Source organism: Gymnodraco acuticeps, unplaced genomic scaffold, assembly GCF_902827175.1.
Source record: "Gymnodraco acuticeps unplaced genomic scaffold, fGymAcu1.1, whole genome shotgun sequence".
NCBI classification, from domain to species: domain Eukaryota; kingdom Metazoa; phylum Chordata; class Actinopteri; order Perciformes; family Bathydraconidae; genus Gymnodraco; species Gymnodraco acuticeps.
The window spans coordinates 630,042-650,311 of NW_022989979.1; the positions used below are offsets into that span (position 1 = coordinate 630,042).

Genomic DNA, 20,270 nt, shown 5'->3' on the forward strand with positions numbered 1-20,270 from the left:
CATCTCTGCCCACCCTTGTCCATTCATTTTCCCTCTCTTTTTATCCCTTTTTTAATGTGTTGGGAAACAAAAGAGTTGTATGTGTGTCACGGAGTGGGTTACATGTGACCTGTGTGTGTGTGTGTGTGTGTGTGTGTGTGTGTGTGTGTGTGTGTGTGTGTGTGTGTGTGTGTGTGTGTGTGTGTGTGTGTGTGTGTGTGTGTGTGTGTGGTGTGTGATGGTGTTGTGGTGGTGTGTGTGTGTGTGTGTGTGTGTGTGTGTGTGTGTGTGTGTGTATACACACACAGTGTACTTGCCTGGTGCAGGGCTTTAAAAAAAATCGGGCTGCATGGTGTTGCCCCAGACCCTAGACATATTCTCTCTCTCTCTCTCTCTCTCTCTCTCTCTCTCTCTCTCTCTCTCTCTCTCTCTCTGTCAATGTTGAGTGCCTGCCAGGCTCAATTAAGGGGACTGGAAGGCAGCGTTCCCCCACTTCAAAGCCATCTCCTCTGGCAGTATTTAGCCACGTTCGTTTGTTACATACACACGTGCCGTTCGGCCCAGACACTCAAATACACACACACACAAACACACAAACACACACCCTCAATAGGACAGGAAAGCTAGCCAAAAAGCCTCCTTGGAGGGTTAGATTAGGATAGGGGAGAGAAGACCGAGGTAAAGATGGATGATGGGATGAGGTGGAATGAAATGAGTGATGGATGACATTATCTGAAGATATAAAAGTGAGGACGGGAGACGGATAGAGAGGAGCAGAGGACACAGGAAGATCACTCCTGCTATAGCACATCAGCAGCCAGCGCACACACACACATCTAATTGTGTGCATGAATACACACATTGAATGCCACGTACACCAGTGTTTACTAAGAACCTTTCTTATCAGTGAGAACATTTTTGAATTCAGCTCATTTCATTTTTAAGAGCTCAAAATGATTAATATATGTATTTTCAACTGTTTGGACTAAATACTTTGATATCCGGGTTTGTAACAATTTATAGGGCTGACTATTGAGAAATGCTTAATGCTCCACATTGTTTACCTACCAGCTAGTCACTAACTTTGTCTTTTTTACTTTTGGTGCCTGGCATGTGTACAGAAGGTTCATCTGACATTTTCTTGCATTAAAACTCAACTTAAAAGTATTGTTGCCAACTGTGAAATAAAATATAATGATACTAAAATGCTTGACTTATTCTCATTCAATTAGGACTTTACTATTTAAAGATTATGACTTGTTTTCTTTTGAACATTATCTGAAATCTTGCCGAAATGCATTTGAGTTTTAAAAATCTTTGTATATTAGTTAGAATTAATTAATATTTCATTGAGGTTCAAAGGTGCCATTTGGACATTTAATAAGGCTACTTCTGCAAACAAAAAGATACATGAAGGGAAGAGTAAATCATATCTGCATACATGTGTGTTGACTCGAAGGATGAGTCGCCTAACTGCATTATATTTTAATTTGTTTTTAACTGAAACCTCCAACTTGAGTTTTATGTTTAATGTAAAAAAACAGAAAGAGGACACAATAGAGGCACTTTATTTCAGTTTTATAATCCTGTATTTTAATAGATTATGTTGTATTTATGGTGCACACAGCCACATGTTCCACTGCCTTCCCAGAATCAGGTCCTCCTTTCTCTCTGTTTATTTCTGCGAGAATATGCCTGTGTAAAATTGTAATTTAGGACAGTTTGATTTGCAACCACTCACACACATACTTCCACTTCCCTAAAAGCGTGTGAATTTACTTTAACTGCAGAGATGAAATGATACAATCCGTGGAGTATCGGCTCATTTCCTATCTCTTTGTGCTGTAGGGCCAGTCCTGCCACTTCTGCTGCGAAATTAAAAATGGAAATACAGCCCAGGCTCTCATAAATTAAATGCTGGTTTGGGAGCAATGATGTCTTGTAATTCACAGGGTAGCTATACTTCGGTTCTGTACTTTGATGAAGACACATGCACACACCATTTCACACACTCAAACCCTATCAGCTGGCACAGGCAGAATAAGATATAGACAGCTCCGGGCTGCAACACTTCCACCAGTGAATAACGAATGATGAAGCCATCCTGGCCCAAAACACTTCTTCATGTCTTGCTGATTGTAACATTACAAGGGAACTGTTTGTTATTAGGGAGCAATTACTGCACATCTATGGGCTCTGCTCCCAAAGCAATTTAATTGGCAGCTTTTCTTTTAAGTGAGCTAAATGTATCTGTCCATTAACTCCTGGTAATTAGACCATTATAGAGTTTTTTCGTCTGCTTCTGGCGACAAACTGTTACCCTGTTGAGAATAGAGGAAGAGAGCAAATATGTAGGAGGATGTGGCACAAGGAAAACAATGGCACATGGATGACCCCTAGCAGCTGGTGTAGCTCAATCAATCTCTTTGTCATGAATACATTAAAAAGTAGCACCAGGAACACATGCACTCAAAGCTTATGTCTCTTTCTGTTTGTCCGTGTGTTTGTGTAAATGTCCGTCTTTGACAGGACGTCCAACAGCAGCGCCACACTGTCCTCATGCGTGTCGATGGAGCCATGTGCATGTCCAGAGGATTGTATGTTCACTGCTCTGTCCCACGCCGATGTCACCTTCCGCAAAATGGAGGGCTACCTGAGGTCCCGGCAGCTGTGTGATGTCACACTGGTGGCTGGGGAAAGACGGATACCTGCACACAGGTAAGCTAATAAAAATGAAGATGTTACACAAACATGCATATAAAAGACGTCACCTTACTACTTCTTTGATGGCACCCGGAGGATTGGTGACATCCACCTGGATCCATTTTCATCTGCTTCTTATATATAGACACAGTCTTTTCTAGCATTTGGACTACTTATGTTGTAAATGTATTATGTTTTTAATTTACACACACAATGTATTGTACGTCTGTCCGTCCTGCAAGAGGGAGTTTTCTTCAGTTTTTTCCCCATTAACTGTGGAGTTTCGATGGGAGTTTTTCATTGTCTGATGGAGGGTCCAACGACAGATTCTGTATAAACTATAATACCCCCCTGAGACAAATGTTAAAAATGTGTGGGCTGCAACTAATGGTTATTTCATTGTCGATTAGAAATGTTTTGGTTTAATAGATCCTTTGTAGATATAAAAAAGATATTCAACTAAAAATTATTTAAAAAAAACTTCAACAGTGTAAAAAATAAGAGATAATACCTCCTGTAATATTTGCAGAATGAACTAGGGATGCTCCGATCGATCGGTCACCGATCGAGATCGGCCGATACTCACTCTCCACCGATCGATCGGTGCTCCCTAAACATGCCGATCGCGAGAGCCGATCGCATGACGTAAAATACATGACACTTTTCTTTGTGCGCGGCAAAACATGCTCGCCAAAATGGCTTCACCGGTCTGGCATTATTTTAAGGTGTCCGAAAAAGACAGTAAAATAACGGAATGCTGTGTGAAGCAGAAATCCTGCAGCTCCGCCCGCCGGACCGGTGAGCAGAGCGAAACACACAAAAGCTGAGGGTTAGGCTAGGTTTCTTTTACAGAAATAAGTCCTGTTTCTCGCTTGAGGCCAGGAAAAGGCTAGTCACTGTGACCTTTTTACCTGTGCTGGATTATGGTGATTTGTTATATATGAATGCACCTGCCAATTACCTGAGCAAGTTAGATGCTGCGTATCACAGTGCACTGAGATTTTTGACAAATTGTAAAGCACTTACGCATCACTGTACCCTGTATGCCAAGGCGGTTATGCCATCACTTACTGTACGGAGGCTCAGTCACTGGTACTTTTTCATTTACAAAGCCATGTTGGATAAACTACCATCTTATATCTGCTCCCTGATCTCTCTGCGAATTGAAAGTACTTATTGCCTGAGATCGCATGATGTGGTTTTATTAAATGTGCCAAGTGCTAGGACTGTCTTAGGGAAGAAAGCTTTTAGATGTGCAGCTCCACTAACATGGAACAGTCTGCAAAAAGAATGGAAAATTACCAAGCTAGTACCACTACATGTTTTTAAAGCTCGGTTGGATGCTACAAAATCAGATGCTGTTGGTACCTGTACTTGTGGTTAAATATGTAAATTGTAATCCCTGTACCTTTTGCTGTATGATGTCCTTTTGTTGTTCTGTTGTTTATGTCTTCTTGTGGAACCTACTGCTGCAGGTCTCCCTTGAAAAAGAGATCATTGATCTCAATGGAATTTTACCTGGATAAATAAAGGTTTTGAATTGAAGAGTTAAACCTAACAAACACACTTAGCAATTTTATCTACCTCTGGAACAAGCTAAACCAGTGGCGTAGCCACCATAGGGCCAGGGTGGGCCCAGGCCCACCCAGTTTACTCATTGGCCCACCCTGATAAAGCATTTAAAAATATAAATAAAACATTTATTTGAAATTATTTTTTTATTATTATTATAAAAAAATGTATTCACCCATTGCGAATATCCAAGAATTCAAAGTGAAATTCAAGTGAACAAATATCGAGTTTAATTAATGTTGTATGTGCTTTATCCTCTGAACCGAACTCATTTACGGTAAAAACTGATTGTTGGTTCCGGCGCGCGCCATAATAACGTGAGAGAGGCAGAGAGCTGCCTGTAAAATAAATGATGGCTCAAAGTTCACTAATGAACTTTGGTTTTTAAAAAAACCGCAAGACTCCAAGAAGAGCCCCCACTGCCCTCATCTAGCAGCGATCTATCTATACGATCATTTTCTGATAACGATGAAATAGCCCCGCCTCCCTCTCCCCACGTCTCCCTCTCCCCACCTCTCCTGCTGCTGGGCTTGTCAGAAGAAAAACATTTTTAACAGAAACTCTGCCGCACGGTTCCCTCGTCCCTTGGAAGAGGCAGAGAGGTGGGTGTTTTTCATCTGCTGGTGAACAGTCCGGAGAGATATAGCTACACAGGGTTGGGTTGTAACGGAATACATGTAACGGCGTTACGTAATCAGAATACAAAAATCAAGTGTATTCAGCTGGCGTTACATTTGAAAAACGAGTAATCTGATTACAGTTACTTTCGTAAACCTGAAGTGAATACATTTTGGAATACTTATTGAAATTATTGGTGGAAAAGTTTCCTCACAAAATGTAATATTCATTACCGGCAGAACTGTGTGCACACTGCACAGCGCTGCAGCATGTCTGTGAGCGAGAGAGATGCAGCGTGTGTGTGAGGGCCCGCCCCCGCACGCAGATGAGAGAGAGATCTCTTTTAAAATATATTGAAAGTTAGAAACGGAGATGGTTAGATAACATGTGCAAGATAACGTTTATGTAGCATTTCTTTGTCGAAATGATGACATTTATAACTTGATCAAATCAAAGTGAATGGCCTGCTGCTGCTGAATGCATGGGGCAAGTGACTGGAAAAAGTTTTAAAAGTTATTACATCGTTTCAGAATAATAATAATAAATAATAATGATAATTCATTCTATTTAGGGGTGCCTTTCAAAGCACCCAAGGACACCTTACAATTCATAACATAGTCTAAGGAAAGGTTTTAAGACAGTACAAAGAATGCAGTCCGGGTGATGTTTGTTATGTGGGGTGCAGATGAGAGAGCTGTCCAGAATGACACCAAGATGTGGTGTTTGTGCTCTTGATAAGCCATTAAAACATTAAAATACGTGTCTCCTGTTCACCAAAACATACCCATCTGTTATGGAAAAAGAAAGTATTCTAAAAGTAATCTGCCACCGGTACCAGCGGGGATTGTTGTTAGCTTCTGATGCGCAGAAGAAAAATCTGGCCCACCCTATTTTTTACAGGCCCACCCTAAAGTACATTTCTGCCTACGCTACTGAGCTAAACTAGTTATAAATATATTTATTCTTCGGGTCACTCATTACTGGATCAGTGAGCTGCGTGAGATACTGACAGGCTGTCAGGAGAGAGAGAGAGGGGGAGAGAGGGGGGAGGGAGAGAGGAACAGAGAGCGCTTCCGCTCATTTCTCCGTGTTATTATCCAAAGTGAATGTAAACTTGAATAATGTACATCATTTGAATGTAATAATTAAGTTGATTGTTGTTTGTGGAAGCTCCAGTGAATGAGCCCCATTAACTGAGTTTAAACATCACTTTAAATGGAAGATTTAAAGTGATGTTTAAATCTTCCATTTAGGCCCCGCCCACTCGATCGGATCGGCGATCGGTATCGGCCGATACTGATTCCAGCAATCGGCCCCAAAATTGGCGATCGGAGCATCCCTAGAATGAACGATTAAATGAAAGCTCTAATCATCATCATCATACGTTTATGTAAGCCACTTTTGGGCCCAAAACTTGCTGGAGACTTTGTAAAGCATACATAATCTATTTAGATAATACAATTGTCACTTTCAATTGCAATGCCATAAACGTGTTGGTTTTAGCTTCCTGATTATAATTCGATGAATAGAGAAACAAAAATTGAATGAAAATAATTGATAGTTGCTGCCCTAAAACTAACATTTACATTTAGCTTTTTGCTATGTACACACATGCAGAAGCACTGCAATTGATCTTCATCAGCACTTATGAACATGTGCCTGTACACACACATACACACACACACACACACACACACACACACACACACACACACACACACACACACACACACACACATGATGACACATGCTGCACACACAGGATACAGTTTGAAAATAAGCCACACACACACAGTAGCAACACAGTCATGCTCATCTCATAAAAGTACCTTTTATTTTCATAGTATCTCTGTACCACATAGTCAACTGAGCCCATGAATCATGCATCAAACACAAACACACACACATACACACATGCTTGTCACCACTATGCTGTTGCTCTCTGGGCATGTGGCCACAGGAGCAGCAGCAGGGTCCATCTGCACAGAGATGAGACAGAAGAGCGGTCCTCCACCAGCAGAAAGACTTCTTTGCTCTCATTGCCTTCCTCCTCTGCCTCGTTTGATTTAGTCCTCCAGGCACAGATGGTGACAAATAAAAGACCCAGCAGTACTGGAATGCTAATGGTGTATGTGAAAGAGTGTGTTTGCATCTGAAGTTGTGTTTGTGTATGAGAATAGGGGTGGGAGTAAGATGTTTTAAAGTGGGTGTTTTGTTTGAAATTGATTTATTGTATGTGTAGGATAAAACGCTTATATGGGAACAAAAAAAAAAAAGACACCCTCTATCTCTCCCTCTTCCTCTGTCTTACATGTACACACAAACAAAAGCACCTACATGCTGAATAGGCCACTTGTGCTATGTACAGCTGCAGATCTCTCTTGGAGTTTGTTTGTTTGTGCACTTTGAGTAAGACTTGTGCTTTATGTTCTTTGAAATGTAGAGCTAAATTATACTGTTTGTCTCTAGGGCAGTGCCCTATACTAACACACTATCTTGCAAAGCTATTTTTGTACCCTCAAGTGGACACCTCTGTTGTGCTACCTCAACTGATTTCAGTTAAAAAGTTCAGAAACGTGTGTACTGTTGTTGTAGATCAATAGCTACGCATTTGGGGCCCACTTTGTGCATACTGTGGTTCAGCTTTACTTTATTTGTCATATGTAGGTAAATGCAGAGTTGGCAGTCAAATTAAATATATTTGACAAGAGAACAGGAGTCACTAATAAGCGAACAAGTAAATGAGTGACTGAATGAATAAATGGATAAATAAAACTTGTTAACCTTTTTATTTATATAAAATATAAATGTTTTGTCAGTTTTTAACACAAAAATAATAATATGTAAAAAAAACATTAGCGATAACATTTAGATGTTTGGCCGACATAATGTTAACCATGTTCACCAACTAAATTGAGCATTTTAGCAAGGGTCTTAAACCTCTACAGCAGGGGTGGGGAACCTCCGGCCTCCGGGCTGTATACGGCCCGCGAGACAATTTGGTACGGCCCTCGAGATAATTTATAAACACACGCAAAAAAGTAAGAAATCTAGACCGCAAAAAAATTAAACAAGTGAGTGCCTGTTTTTCCTGGCCAAGGTCATGTTGTTGCTGAACACAACACGAGCCTAACGTGTCATCACGTGGTATATGTCTCGACTGACAGGGGTGCAGTTCTGACGGAGAGCACCAGAACGCCACTCCAGCACTTCAGAAATTGCAGTACCCATAAGGAGCCGTACACATGCCGCAGCTTCTGCGTGGCTGTGTCTTTAGTTGAAAGCCCAGTGGCGATCTGTTCATCTTTCACACTGATCATACAGTCAATAACTTTGTTGTTATTAGCATCTGGTTAGCTAGCTATGCTAACGAATATAAGAAGCTTTTTCTCCAACCAGTGAGGTAAAGGCACATCTTTATATGATCATTATAGTTAGAAAAAAATAAGAGAATAAAGTAAACTGGTATAAAATACTATATGACAGTAAAAAAAAGTTGTTATTAATAAAGAAGAATACAGTTTAAAAGGAGAGTGATTTGTCAAATATTCATAAAGAAAAATAAATCTGCTTCCAGTTCTGTTTCATATCGGTGCTGAGAGATGTATCCATAGATCTCCTAATTGTGATCTCAAAGTGCACCAGATTGATGCTTTTAACTTCAACATTTAAAAAAAAATCTTCCCGTTGGAGCATGCCCCCCGGACCCCCCTAGAGGAGGTTAGGTCCCCCCCACTTAAATCATGTTCACATGGATAGGAAACTAAATACATTTGCACACATCTTGTGTCCATATCTTTCTGTTTTGGTGGTCACGCCACACCGTGCACGTGCATGCATACACGAGTCATGGTGAGATATCTGGATTAAGAGGTTGCTTTTTCTTTGCACAGAATGAAGTGAATGGGCTGTGATTTTAGTTTTTTTAAGCAGAGGTCAATAATTTGTACGGCCCTCTGAGGATATTGTAAAAATTGAAATGGCCCTTGAAAGGAAAAAGGTTCCCCACCCCTGCTCTACAGCATACAACACCCTGTATCCCTAGACTAAGAGTTGGACAAGGAAAACCTCCTTCATAAAATCTTTAACGTTGAAAAATGATAGAAACCTCAACATAGTGTTGGACGAACTAAAACTCTGGTCCAATTGATTACAATTCATTCTGAGGGGTGCATGGTGATCCAGCCGATAATCTTTTAGACATTTCACTTGGATATGGGATGACTTTAACCTGCTGGTGGCATAAGGACAAAAGTTCTTTAGGAAACATCCTCTGGGGAACAAAAATATCTGTGCCTAATGTCAATGAAACATTTCAATCTGGACAGAAGTGGTGACAGACTGACAACCATGCTGCCATCTCCAGATCAATTCCATTTGTGTGCCTAAAAAGTGTATAAAATGATAATAGTTGAGTAAATCTCTCCTACCAGTCCTCCTATTGTTCCCCTCTCTGTTTTTCCAACCAGTCTGCACCAAGCAGCACATCCACACTCAAACACAAACAGACACAGATCAGTTTCCAGCATCCTTCCTTTCCTGAGTCCAACTCGTCTGTTTCCTGCTCTCTTCCCTCTGGCGTTTTGTCTTCTCTGTGCCTTTCCATTACTGAGTGACACACTGCCTGTCATGTCTCTATCCTCTGCAAGGTGCATTTGCGTTTAAATAACCCGGTACTGTATATAGCCTGTGTCGCACACTGCAAGTCAGACTTAGACCCACATGAAATATTAAGGAGTCAAAATACTGTGTGTGTGTGTGTGTTTGTTTGTTTGTAGCCTTTATTTAACCAGGTGAAGCCCCTTGAGATCAAAAGATCTCTTTTTCAAGGGTGACCTGCAGGACATTAGTTACACATGTAACATAAAAACAACAGAACAACAATAAGGATGACATACAACGTGTGTGTGTGTGTGTGTGTGTGTGTGTGTGTGTGTGTGTGTGTGTGTGTGTGTGTGTGTGTGTGTGTGTGTGTGTGTGTGTGTGTGTGTGTGTGTGTGTGTGTGTGTGTGTGTGTGTGTGTGTGTGTGTGTGTCAGAGAAAGAGAGAGAAACAGATACCTGACTGGAATACTGGCAGAGCAGATTTCTCCTGACGATAGTGTTACTGTTTTTTTTACATTATTCCTGTAAACAAACACACGCCACTCTTTTCTGCTTCAGGCTATCTGTCAGGGTCCCAGTGTCACACTCAGTAATGAGGTTATACACATTTCCATAAAACATACACACGTTAAATGTGAACACATGGTTACATATCTGTCAATCGCAACTTGAATGTGAGCTTTCTAATTTATCACCCATACTTAGATTAGGACATTAATAATACTTTACCCTGCAGTGATCTGGAGGTTTACTTTATGTGTCACTGCCATTTAGCATGTATTACACAGTCAACACCACATGCACAAGGACACTGTGATTGACACATGCAAATTGATAATCTCCTCTGTGGCTGCAGGGATTGGCATGTCTTTTATATGCCATATACAGGGACTTGATCTGACTAGGGTAGTGTCTTATTTTAGCCTATATTGATTTGTTAAAGGACATTTTGAATTCTGTTTTAAAACGAGTGTAGAGTTTTAACATGACATTAGGGGAAGAAACAGGCTCTTCTGTTACTGTGTATCGTTGTCAAACATTTGTTTAGTTTTAGAGATGGTCTAATGTGGCACCATTTTCAAAGATACATAATCCTAAACAGATTAAGTTTGGCCACTGTCCCATATGTCACAAGTTATGAACATGTGTATTAGATACCAAAAAAAAACTGCTGTTGGGGGAACACATCAAGCGTTTAAACATCTGAGCTCTTTATCCTCAATATGCTCACTGTGTACAAACATCTGGAGATGCCCGAGGCCGGTGCCAGGCTGCTGTTAGCACAGTTTTCTTCTTCTACCTCAAATCACATTTCCTCCGAGAGAGGAGATTACAATGATAGTGCCAATTGGAGGGAATTCATTTCTTTAGAAGAATCAAGTGATTTATTGTTAAATGCAGATTGATTTTTAATCCTGTGTGGAGCACCAATGTAAATATTGTATCCCATCTATTGCAGCAACAATAACAGTTAATGTACTTACTGTTAGTTCAATTACCTGTTTTTTTTTCAATTACTTTTTTGGAGAGATAGAAAGAAGTAATGATAAAAGGCATCATTAAACTAAACTTAAAGGTGGGGTATGTAATTTATTTCAGAAACACTTTTTGTTATATTCCATGGAATGCTCTTAACATCCCGATAGCAATGAATATATTAAATGCTTTGACAATAAATACATAAAACAATTTCATCTGTGGAAGCCTGTAAAAAGCACGACCAATCATTTTAGCCGGCCCGGCTAAAGTAACTGGATGGCCTACCTGCCTGTCAGCCTTCCATCTGTGCACAAACTTATCTCGTGCCCTCATTGGTCATGAGCGCGTTCGTGTGTGTTGTATTTTCAAATTCTAGCGCACTCGAGCTGGTTTCTCCAAAATGACCTACCCCACCTTTAACTAACAAACAAACATTTAACTTCTTTTAACATCCTTTATGTTTTTTACTTTATAATTCAGACCTATGCAGTTAAAAAAAAATAGCAGTCAAATAATGAAACAGAAAACATCTTTGATCACCTCCTAAACAGCTAGCTAGATCTCTGTTTAATCATCTGGAAAGAACTGAATTTGAATGATGCTGATGCCTTTAATGTGACTTCCATGTGTTAACTAAACTACTACTGTGATATGTTGACAGAACGATAATCCGATGCGTTGTCAAGCTGTGTTGTTTCCATACCTCTCTGTTCTGAGTCTTCCCCTGTCAGTCCACCCTCTTCCTGTCAGTGAGGTCAGAGTCGTCTGTTCCTCCATCACAGCTGTCCGTCTCTCTGACTGATGCCTGACTCTCTCCACTCACAGGCTGGTCCTCTCATCCGTGTCCGACTACTTTGCCGTCATGTTCACCAGTGATGTGAGGGAGGCCAAGCAGGACGAGGTGAAGATGGAAGGAGTGGACCCTGATGCATTGTGGGCCTTGGTGCAGTATGCATACACAGGTATACAGGCTTACTGATCGCCTTTTTTTGTAGTACTTGAGTAGTACTTTCAGGCAAACAGCACATACCATTAAGATTAAGGATATTATTTTGGAATCTTTTTAGAAAATTAAATAATACATTTTTGATCTATTTTCAAAATAAGCATCTGGAGTGCCTCTGACAGGGTTGAAACTGGAGACCAACCAACATATTGTTCACATCAGCCTTACAACAACTTTGATTTGGTCAAAGTAACTGAGTACTACAGACATCGAATGGAGCTCCATGTATTGTACTGTAGCATCCCATGTGCCATGAATTTGTTAGCCACAACTTGGGTCAGGATAATCCCATCGGTAACAGACTATACAAAACCACTCTAGCTAATGTTCTCTCCAACATAAGATGTGACATGGGGGAGAACCCTGAATAGTTTGTATCAACTGAAAGTAACACACTTATACAGAATACAGGGGGCAGTAAAACACATTTCTCATTTTAGAAAGGAATAATTGGCCATTAATTGAACACTAATGGCCATTTCAAGTAAAAATAAAATCTTATAGACTATCCATGGTCATCTTTGGCCACCATCATGTTTTCAATGATAAATAAATGGACTTTGGTCCTAGTGCTATGTAAAATTAAGGACTTTAATATCCAGTTGCTTGAGTTGATGGCAGTCTGACTCTTGATCTCAAAACCTTTTAAATAACAAATATTAGACACTTGGATATAAATACGCAGTCTTTTTGTTGTCCGTAACTGTCTTACATGTCCTCGCTCTGTTTTCAGGCCGTCTGGAGTTGAGGGAGGACACCATTGAGTCCCTGCTGTCAGCCTCCTGCCTGCTGCAGCTGTCCTCTGTGGTTCAGGCCTGCTGTTCGTTCCTCATGAAGCAGCTCCATCCCTCCAACTGTCTGGGTATCCGCTCCTACGCCGACGCTCAGGGCTGCAACGACCTTCAGAGGGCCGCTCACTCCTACACCATGGTGGGTTTACGGCCAGGCTACATCCCCGGCGATTGTAGAGCCACCTTAAGAAAATGAATAAAAAGCGTGTTTTGGAAAATGTGGTTCTGTCCATAATGATAGTTTTCCTCCATCAGACTTTGGTCATTTTCCAGTCTTTGTGAGACATTGAAAATGGGTTTCTCATTCACAATGCACCACATACCATTATCGCCACAATGGCCATTTTTTTAGCACAGGGTTGCTATGGTGACTGTGAAATAGCTCCTCCATTTACTTAATTATTATTTTTCTATCCCTGCCTGCCTCTGCGTGTCTGCATCTGTCAGTGATACTCTCTTTCTTAAAAAAGTAATTATTTAGAGAGGTGACTTTATCTAGGTGTCTACCTTCATCTATAATTCACTCTCACACACACACACTCATTAATACACAGCTCACGGGATTGTTACTGCCATTATGAAAGAGCTATACAGAGAAGGCTAGACCGTTTTTCTTCCCCCTTTTTTGATTCTCGTAGGTTCTGATTCCCTCAAAATTATTTAATAGATGTATTAAAAAAACACAAATGAGAATAGGAAACTATATGGTACAATAACAACTACTGTCGTCACCGTCCTTATGTGAGGCTGACAAAAAAACTTAGCATAATGTTGGTAAACACTGGGGATATATTTGTACTCCCGGTAATCGTGTCTTCCTCATCTTAATTTGCTCGTTGATAAAGAACAACGATCAGTCATATTTTCAGATTGTCAGAAAATGTAACTTCATTTTATTTATTTTTTTCAATTAATAATTTAAGACATCTTCTGGTTTCAGCTTCTTCATTGTGATGATTATCTTCTGTGTTTATCGAGTTACTTTATCTATGTTTTTAACCATTTTAAACCAAACAATAAATTGGTTAAATTAGGAAATTAGGAGTCCATAATTAAAATGACTTTTAATTGCAGCTCTACTCTCAATTTCTAAAGAATCATGACATCCTTTGCTCAACCAAGCCCTTTTTTCCGCAGCTTTCCACCCTTCTTCCTCTGACCTTTCTCAAGCCCTCATTTCCTTCCTATTTGCCTCTCTCTCTTCTCGCCCTTTGATCCCTTCTCCACTCATATCTTCCTTTTTTTTCTCCATCTCTCATCTCCTTTTTTCATCTGCAATTCATTATTAATTCATCCTTCCTATTTCAAAACGAATCTGACTCTTTACTTCTCTTCTCTCTACACCTTTTCATCTCTCTGTTCACCAGGAAAACTTTTTAGAGGTGGTAGGAGGCCAGGAGTTCCTGTTGCTCCCATTGGACGAGATGGAGAGGCTGCTCACCTCTGAGGACGTAAATGTGCCAGACGAGGAAACCGTGGTAACCTCTTTGCTAACATGGGTTAGTCACGACACCACCACACGAGAGCGCCACCTTCCTTCTCTGTTGGCACACATCCGACTGCCGCTGTTGCAGCCACAGGTGAGAGCTTTGTTGAATATTCTGATGTTGTAATTGACCCACTTTAAGCAGATATAACCAATAATTAATTATATAATAACAATGTGACAAACGACAGCGCAAATCGATGTGAAAGGGGTCGCCATTACTGCTACACCTCCATCAAATGTAATATCTTTATATATAATCTGTAACTGCTGGCTGTTTTGATAAGTTTGCCATATCAGCTTGAAGGTGGATGAAGATGTGTCATTTGTAAATGTCAACTAGTTCCCCTTGTCACCAAGAAGCAAACTGATTATTGCAGGTTTAATAACCACGCGACATGATATGCTGTTGAACTTAAAACCAAGTCAACAATAACTACAAATGATAGCAGAAACACTGAGATGTTCTGCATTTTTTGAGAAAAAGACTGCAATATTTATGTCCTGTCATGGCCAATAAGCCATCTGTTCCAAAGGTTAGTATCAGCACCAATTGGTGTATCGCTTAGTGAGACTATAATAATAGTAATGTTGTAGTCTTCCCCAATCTGCTGCTCTTTTCCCATAGCTCTCTGCTTCCCACTTGTATTCTATACTCCTGACTCCATTTTGTCTCAATCCTCATTTGGCAATTAGAGGGACTATAATCATTATGCTAACTGTAGATCACAACCATAACTCTGTCACATGTGCCGGTGATTGTTTTGTTTGTGTATTTAAGTGTGTGCATGCATTCTTTCATCTCTCCTTTCTCCTCTGGTAATGTGGAGAGGGGAGGCAGAACCGCAGTTACTGCCCTCACACATACACAAAAACACACACATCCACCCACACGCATGTGTTTTGGACCTTAATTAAGTGTGATGCCTCTCTTAACTGCAGCTAAATTATTTGTTCTCATTCATGACTAATTTCTCCTACTAAAGAAACCATAGAGATAAAACTCCCCCTGCGCCCTCCTCCCCTTCCCTCCTCTGTGTGTGCGGCCATACATCTTCCAGGTTTGCACTTGTTGGGTATACAGTATGAACATCTCAGATATACGACTTTGCCCTAGTCAGCTGAAATCACAAGCAGCTGTAACATGTAATCAGGCGAGAAGACGGATGGCGCTGGTGGAGAGGTAGAGCAGTAGCACCAGAGCAGAGAGAGCAAAAGCAAGACAGACAAAGAGCTGAGGGAGGATTCAGCCTTTAACAGTATATCCCCCACCAGCACTACCATGCTAAATTGATAAATGAATTAACATTCAGCAACCTAATGATCAGCAACAAACAAATATAGCGACCTATAAACCTCACACAGACAGTTGATCGATATTCATCAACCAATTAGTCAGCTCTCTATCTCGGCCGCTGTGTGATTTCTCATTAAGAGGATGTCAATGTGCCAAATAAATACCCTTTAATCCCTTCTCTCCTTTACCACTGCAACACACTGATAAACACACACTGTCTAATCTTCTCAGAGGAGCATCTGTCAGCCATAAATCGGACAGTGTGCACCGAACATATTGACAGGGCAGTAAGTGTTTGTGGGTGTCTTCATCAAGGAGACTACTACAACCTCTTTCTCTGTGAATCAGTTGCTCTTAAAAATCGAAGAAAATGGTTGTAGTAACCATTTGAGAAACAGCCCAAACACCAAAAGGGTTTAGGAAAATACATATGTTGAAGTCTTTTTTGACTATTTGACCGCAGCCTGAGTATTGTAAGGGAAATAAGAGAGTAGTAAAGCATAACAAGAATATGCACACCCTTAGTGTGTGTGTGTGTTTGTCAAGTGGTCAAAGCCCATGCTGCAACGCAGAGGAATACTTTATCGCTTCACACTAGGAGGTAAAGAGAGGAGAAGGTGGCATGCCTGCAGGATTCTGTCTTATCTCGCCCTCCACATTCAGGCCTTCACAGCGTGATGGAGAAATAGCACAGGAGAGGACAAACACGTTTTTCTATCTCTGTCCTTCTTACACACACACACACACACACACACACACACACACACACACACACACACACACACACACACACACACACACACACACACACACACACACACACACACACACACACACGCACACAAATGAGTGTCGAAATAGGGTTCACCCTAATTTGTGCCTCAGTGATTGTGTGCAATGGAAGCGAGGGTTCACCCTGCCGTGTAAGCTGCTTAACCATTTACCATGCTTGCTTTACTCTCTCCACGTCTCGCTGAGAAAATTTATTTTATATTCAGTGACCAAATTTAATTATTTGCACTATTTTTTTTTTTGCAGTGGTAAAAGCACAGAAAAAAAGTGTGTGTAAAATAACCTTCCAGAGGATATAGTGCAGGTTCCTTCAGCTAAATCTTAAAAACAGATTAATTATATTCTGGTCAACAAACGTTATTCTGATTACATGTGATTATTGGTGAAGTTGTACTTTCAAACAAGTTCTGTATTTTGTAATATTATCGTTATGTTATTTTGTTTGTTTGTTAGTACATTTTTTATTATAAATTTCAACAAAATATCAAAGGTCTGTTATTATACTTCTCTCGTATTGAATCTCAGTTGCCATGTCTGAACATAGCCACTGACACTTCTGTTCAGCCAACACATTCGGGTATACACACTTCTAATGATGTTTAATAATAAATCCGGCTCATCTTGAACGTGTAGTTCGGGTGAACTGGGAACGTCTGGAGGAGGCCCAAGTTCAGGAGGCCTTCAACTCACACCTCCGGCGGAGCTTTTCGGGCATTCCTGTGGAGGTTGGGGACATTGAACCAGAGTGGTCGGTGTTCAAAGCCTCTATTGCCGAAGCCGCGGCGGGGAGCTGTGGTCTCAAGGTCCTAGGTGCCTCAAGGGGCGGTAACCCTCGAACCTCCTGGTGGACACCGGTGGTCAGGGAAGCCGTCCGACTGAAGAAGGAGGCCTTCAGGGATTTGTTATCCCGGGGGACTCCCGAGGCAGTTGCAAGGTACCGACAGGCCCGAAGGGCAGCAGCCTCATCCGTGGCCGAGGCAAAGCAGCGGGTGTGGGAGAAGTTCGGAGAAGACATGGAGAAAGACTTTCGGGCGGCACCAAAGTTGTTCTGGAAAACTGTCCGACACCTCAGGAGGGGGAAGCAGGGAACCATCCAAGCTGTGTACAGTAAGGATGGGACGTTGTTGACCTCAACTGATGGAGTGTTAGGGCGTTGGAAGGAACACTTTGAGGAACTCCTGAACCCGACAACTCCGCCCTCTATGTTAGAGGCAGAGCTGGAGTATGACGGGGGATCAACACCAATCTCCCGGGGGGAGGTCACTGAGGTCGTCAAACAACTCCACAGTGGCAAAGCCCCGGGGGTGGATGAGATCCGCCTAGAAATGCTGAAGGCTCTGGGTGTTGAGGGACTGTCATGGTTGACACGTCTCATCAACGTTGCGTGGAAGTCGGAAACAGTACCGAAGGAGTGGCAGACCGGGGTGGTGGTTCCCCTTTTTAAAAAGGGGGCTCAGAGGGTGTGTGCCAATTACAGAGGCATCACACTACTCAGCCTCCCCGGGAAAGTTTACTCTAAGGTACTCGAAAGGAGCGTCAGGCCGATTGTCGAACCTCAGATTGAGGAGGAACAATGCGGATTCCGTCCTGGTCGTGGAACGACGGATCAGCTTTTTACTCTCGCAAGGATCCTGGAGGGGGCCTGGGAGTACGCTTATCCGGTCTACATGTGTTTTGTAGACTTGGAGAAGGCGTATGACCGAGTTCCCAGGGAGTTACTGTGGGAGGTGCTGCGGGAGTATGGGGTGAGGGGGTCTCTACTCAGGGCCATCCAATCTCTGTACTCCCAAAGCGAGAGCTGTGTCCGGGTCCTCGGCAGTAAGTCGGACCCATTTCCGGTGAGGGTTGGCCTCCGCCAGGGCTGCACTTTGTCACCAATCCTGTTTGTAATATACATGGATCGGATTTCGAGGCGTAGTCATGGGGGAGGGGGTCTGCAGTTCGGTGGACTAAGGATTGCACCACTGCTTTTTGCAGATGATGTGGTTCTAATGGCTTCATCGGTCTGCGACCTTCAGCACTCACTGGATCGGTTCGCAACCGAGTGTGAAGCGGCTGGGATGAGGATCAGCACCTCCAAATCTGAGGCCATGGTTCTCAGCAGGAAACCGATGGACTGTCAACTCCAAGTAGGGAATGAGTCCTTACCCCAAGTGAAGGAGTTCAAGTATCTCGGGGTCTTGTTCTCGAGTGAGGGAACAATGGAGCGTGAGATGGACCGGAGAATCGGAGCAGCGGGAGCGGTACTGCAGTCGCTTTACCGCACCGTTGTGACGAAAAGGGAGCTGAGCCAGAAGGCAAAGCTCTCTGTCTACCGGGCCATTTTCGTTCCTACGCTCACCTATGGACATGAAGGATGGGTCATGACCGAAAGAACGAGATCGCGGATACAAGCGGCCGAGATGGGTTTTCTCCGCAGGATGGCTGGTGTCTCCCTTAGGGATAAGGTGAGAAGTTCGGTCATCAGGGAGGGACTCGGAGTTGAGCCGCTCCTCCTTCGCGTCGAAAGGAGCCAGTTGAGGTGGTTCGGGCACCTAGTTAGGATGCCACCTGGGCGCCTCCCTAGGGAGGTGTTCCAGGCACGTCCAGCTGGGAAGAGACCAAGGGGTAGACCTAGGACCAGGTGGAGGGATTATATCTCTTCGCTGGCCTGGGAGCGCCTTGGGATCCCCCAGTCAGAGCTGGTTGATGTCGCCAGGGAAAAGAAAGTTTGGGGCTCTCTGCTGGAACTGCTACCCCCGCAACCCGACTACGGATAAGCGGGAGAAGATGGATGGATGGATGGATCTTGAACCTCTACTGCTTTCCATCTGTCAACACACACATAAGCAAACACACACACACAAACACACTCCTATCTAAATGTAAATCATGTGATTCTTGCCTGCAGGGAAAACTTGCTTCACACCCTGCCTCTCTCACAGGCAGTGATTTCCTGTGGATGTATTTTAAAGAACAGACTGGTGGATTGAAGTGCTTCATGCTGCCACCCCTGGGGGTGTATTTGTGTGTGTCTGTGTTTGTGTGTGTGGGGGGGGGGGGTGAGGTTAGAGGGTATGGACTAGAGAGCTGATGAGATGTTGAGGAGAGATTAGTTCTCTAGTGTGTCAGATGATTAGTCTGCGCAAGTGTCCGTTTATGTGTGTGTGCGCGAGCGAGTGTGTGTTTGTGCACTAATGGCTTCTGGTCTGATCTAATCTCTCAATCAATGAGGGAACAGCTTTCTTTCGACCCTCAGACCCCCACAATCAGGGATAACATTGTAACCCGCACATGCAGTACACAAATACCCTGCATTTGTTTGACTGTTTGTTAATAGCAGTTGTCACATGTCCCTGTGTGTGTAGTTCTTGGCAGACCTGGAGTCCAACCCTCTGCTGCGGGACAGCATGGAGTGCCAGCGGCTGCTGATGGAGGGGATGAAGTATCACCTCTTGCCTCAGCGGCAGCCTCTGCTGCAGAGCCCCCGTACCCGACCCCGCAAAGCCACTGTGGGGGCCATGTTCGCTGTGGGGGGCATGGACGCCACAAAAGGTACAAACAGTCCCTTTGATGTTACCACACACCTCCATACATTTCGTTTATATAGTATATTATAATGGAAATGATAAAAATCCTAATAATGATATCATCTTTATTCATAGTGTTCAGGTTTTTGGTTCTGGCCGGCACCAGACCATGCTCTTTTTGTTGAATGTAGGACATGTGTGTGTGGGATATGGATGTGCAGAGTAAAGGACACATTTGTTTTTTTAATTGTTGTATTATATAGTATATTTTTAGTGATTTGGAAGATGTTTTTATGTTTTATTTTTATTCTGTTGATTTTTTTTGTAGAAGGTCATTAAAAACAAATGTTGTGTGAACGAAAAAAAAAGAAGGTTTATCTTATCCTATTGTAAGCAAGGGCAATGTAATAAAAACAGGTAGACAATAAAAAGAC

General features: G+C 42.3%; 1 protein-coding gene across 2 annotated transcripts in view; it reads left to right on the top strand.

The window, feature by feature from the left end:
* The window catches only part of klhl5 (kelch-like family member 5), a 63,658-nt gene that overhangs the window by 32,730 nt on the left and 10,658 nt on the right, over positions 1–20,270 (top strand). For both annotated transcript variants that reach the window (XM_034211564.1, XM_034211563.1), the window contains exons 2-6: positions 2,509–2,697; positions 11,781–11,917; positions 12,695–12,891; positions 14,120–14,332; positions 19,675–19,861. In XM_034211564.1, the coding sequence (XP_034067455.1) occupies positions 2,509–2,697; positions 11,781–11,917; positions 12,695–12,891; positions 14,120–14,332; positions 19,675–19,861 (923 nt within the window). The remainder of the gene's footprint in view (positions 1–2,508; positions 2,698–11,780; positions 11,918–12,694; positions 12,892–14,119; positions 14,333–19,674; positions 19,862–20,270) is intronic.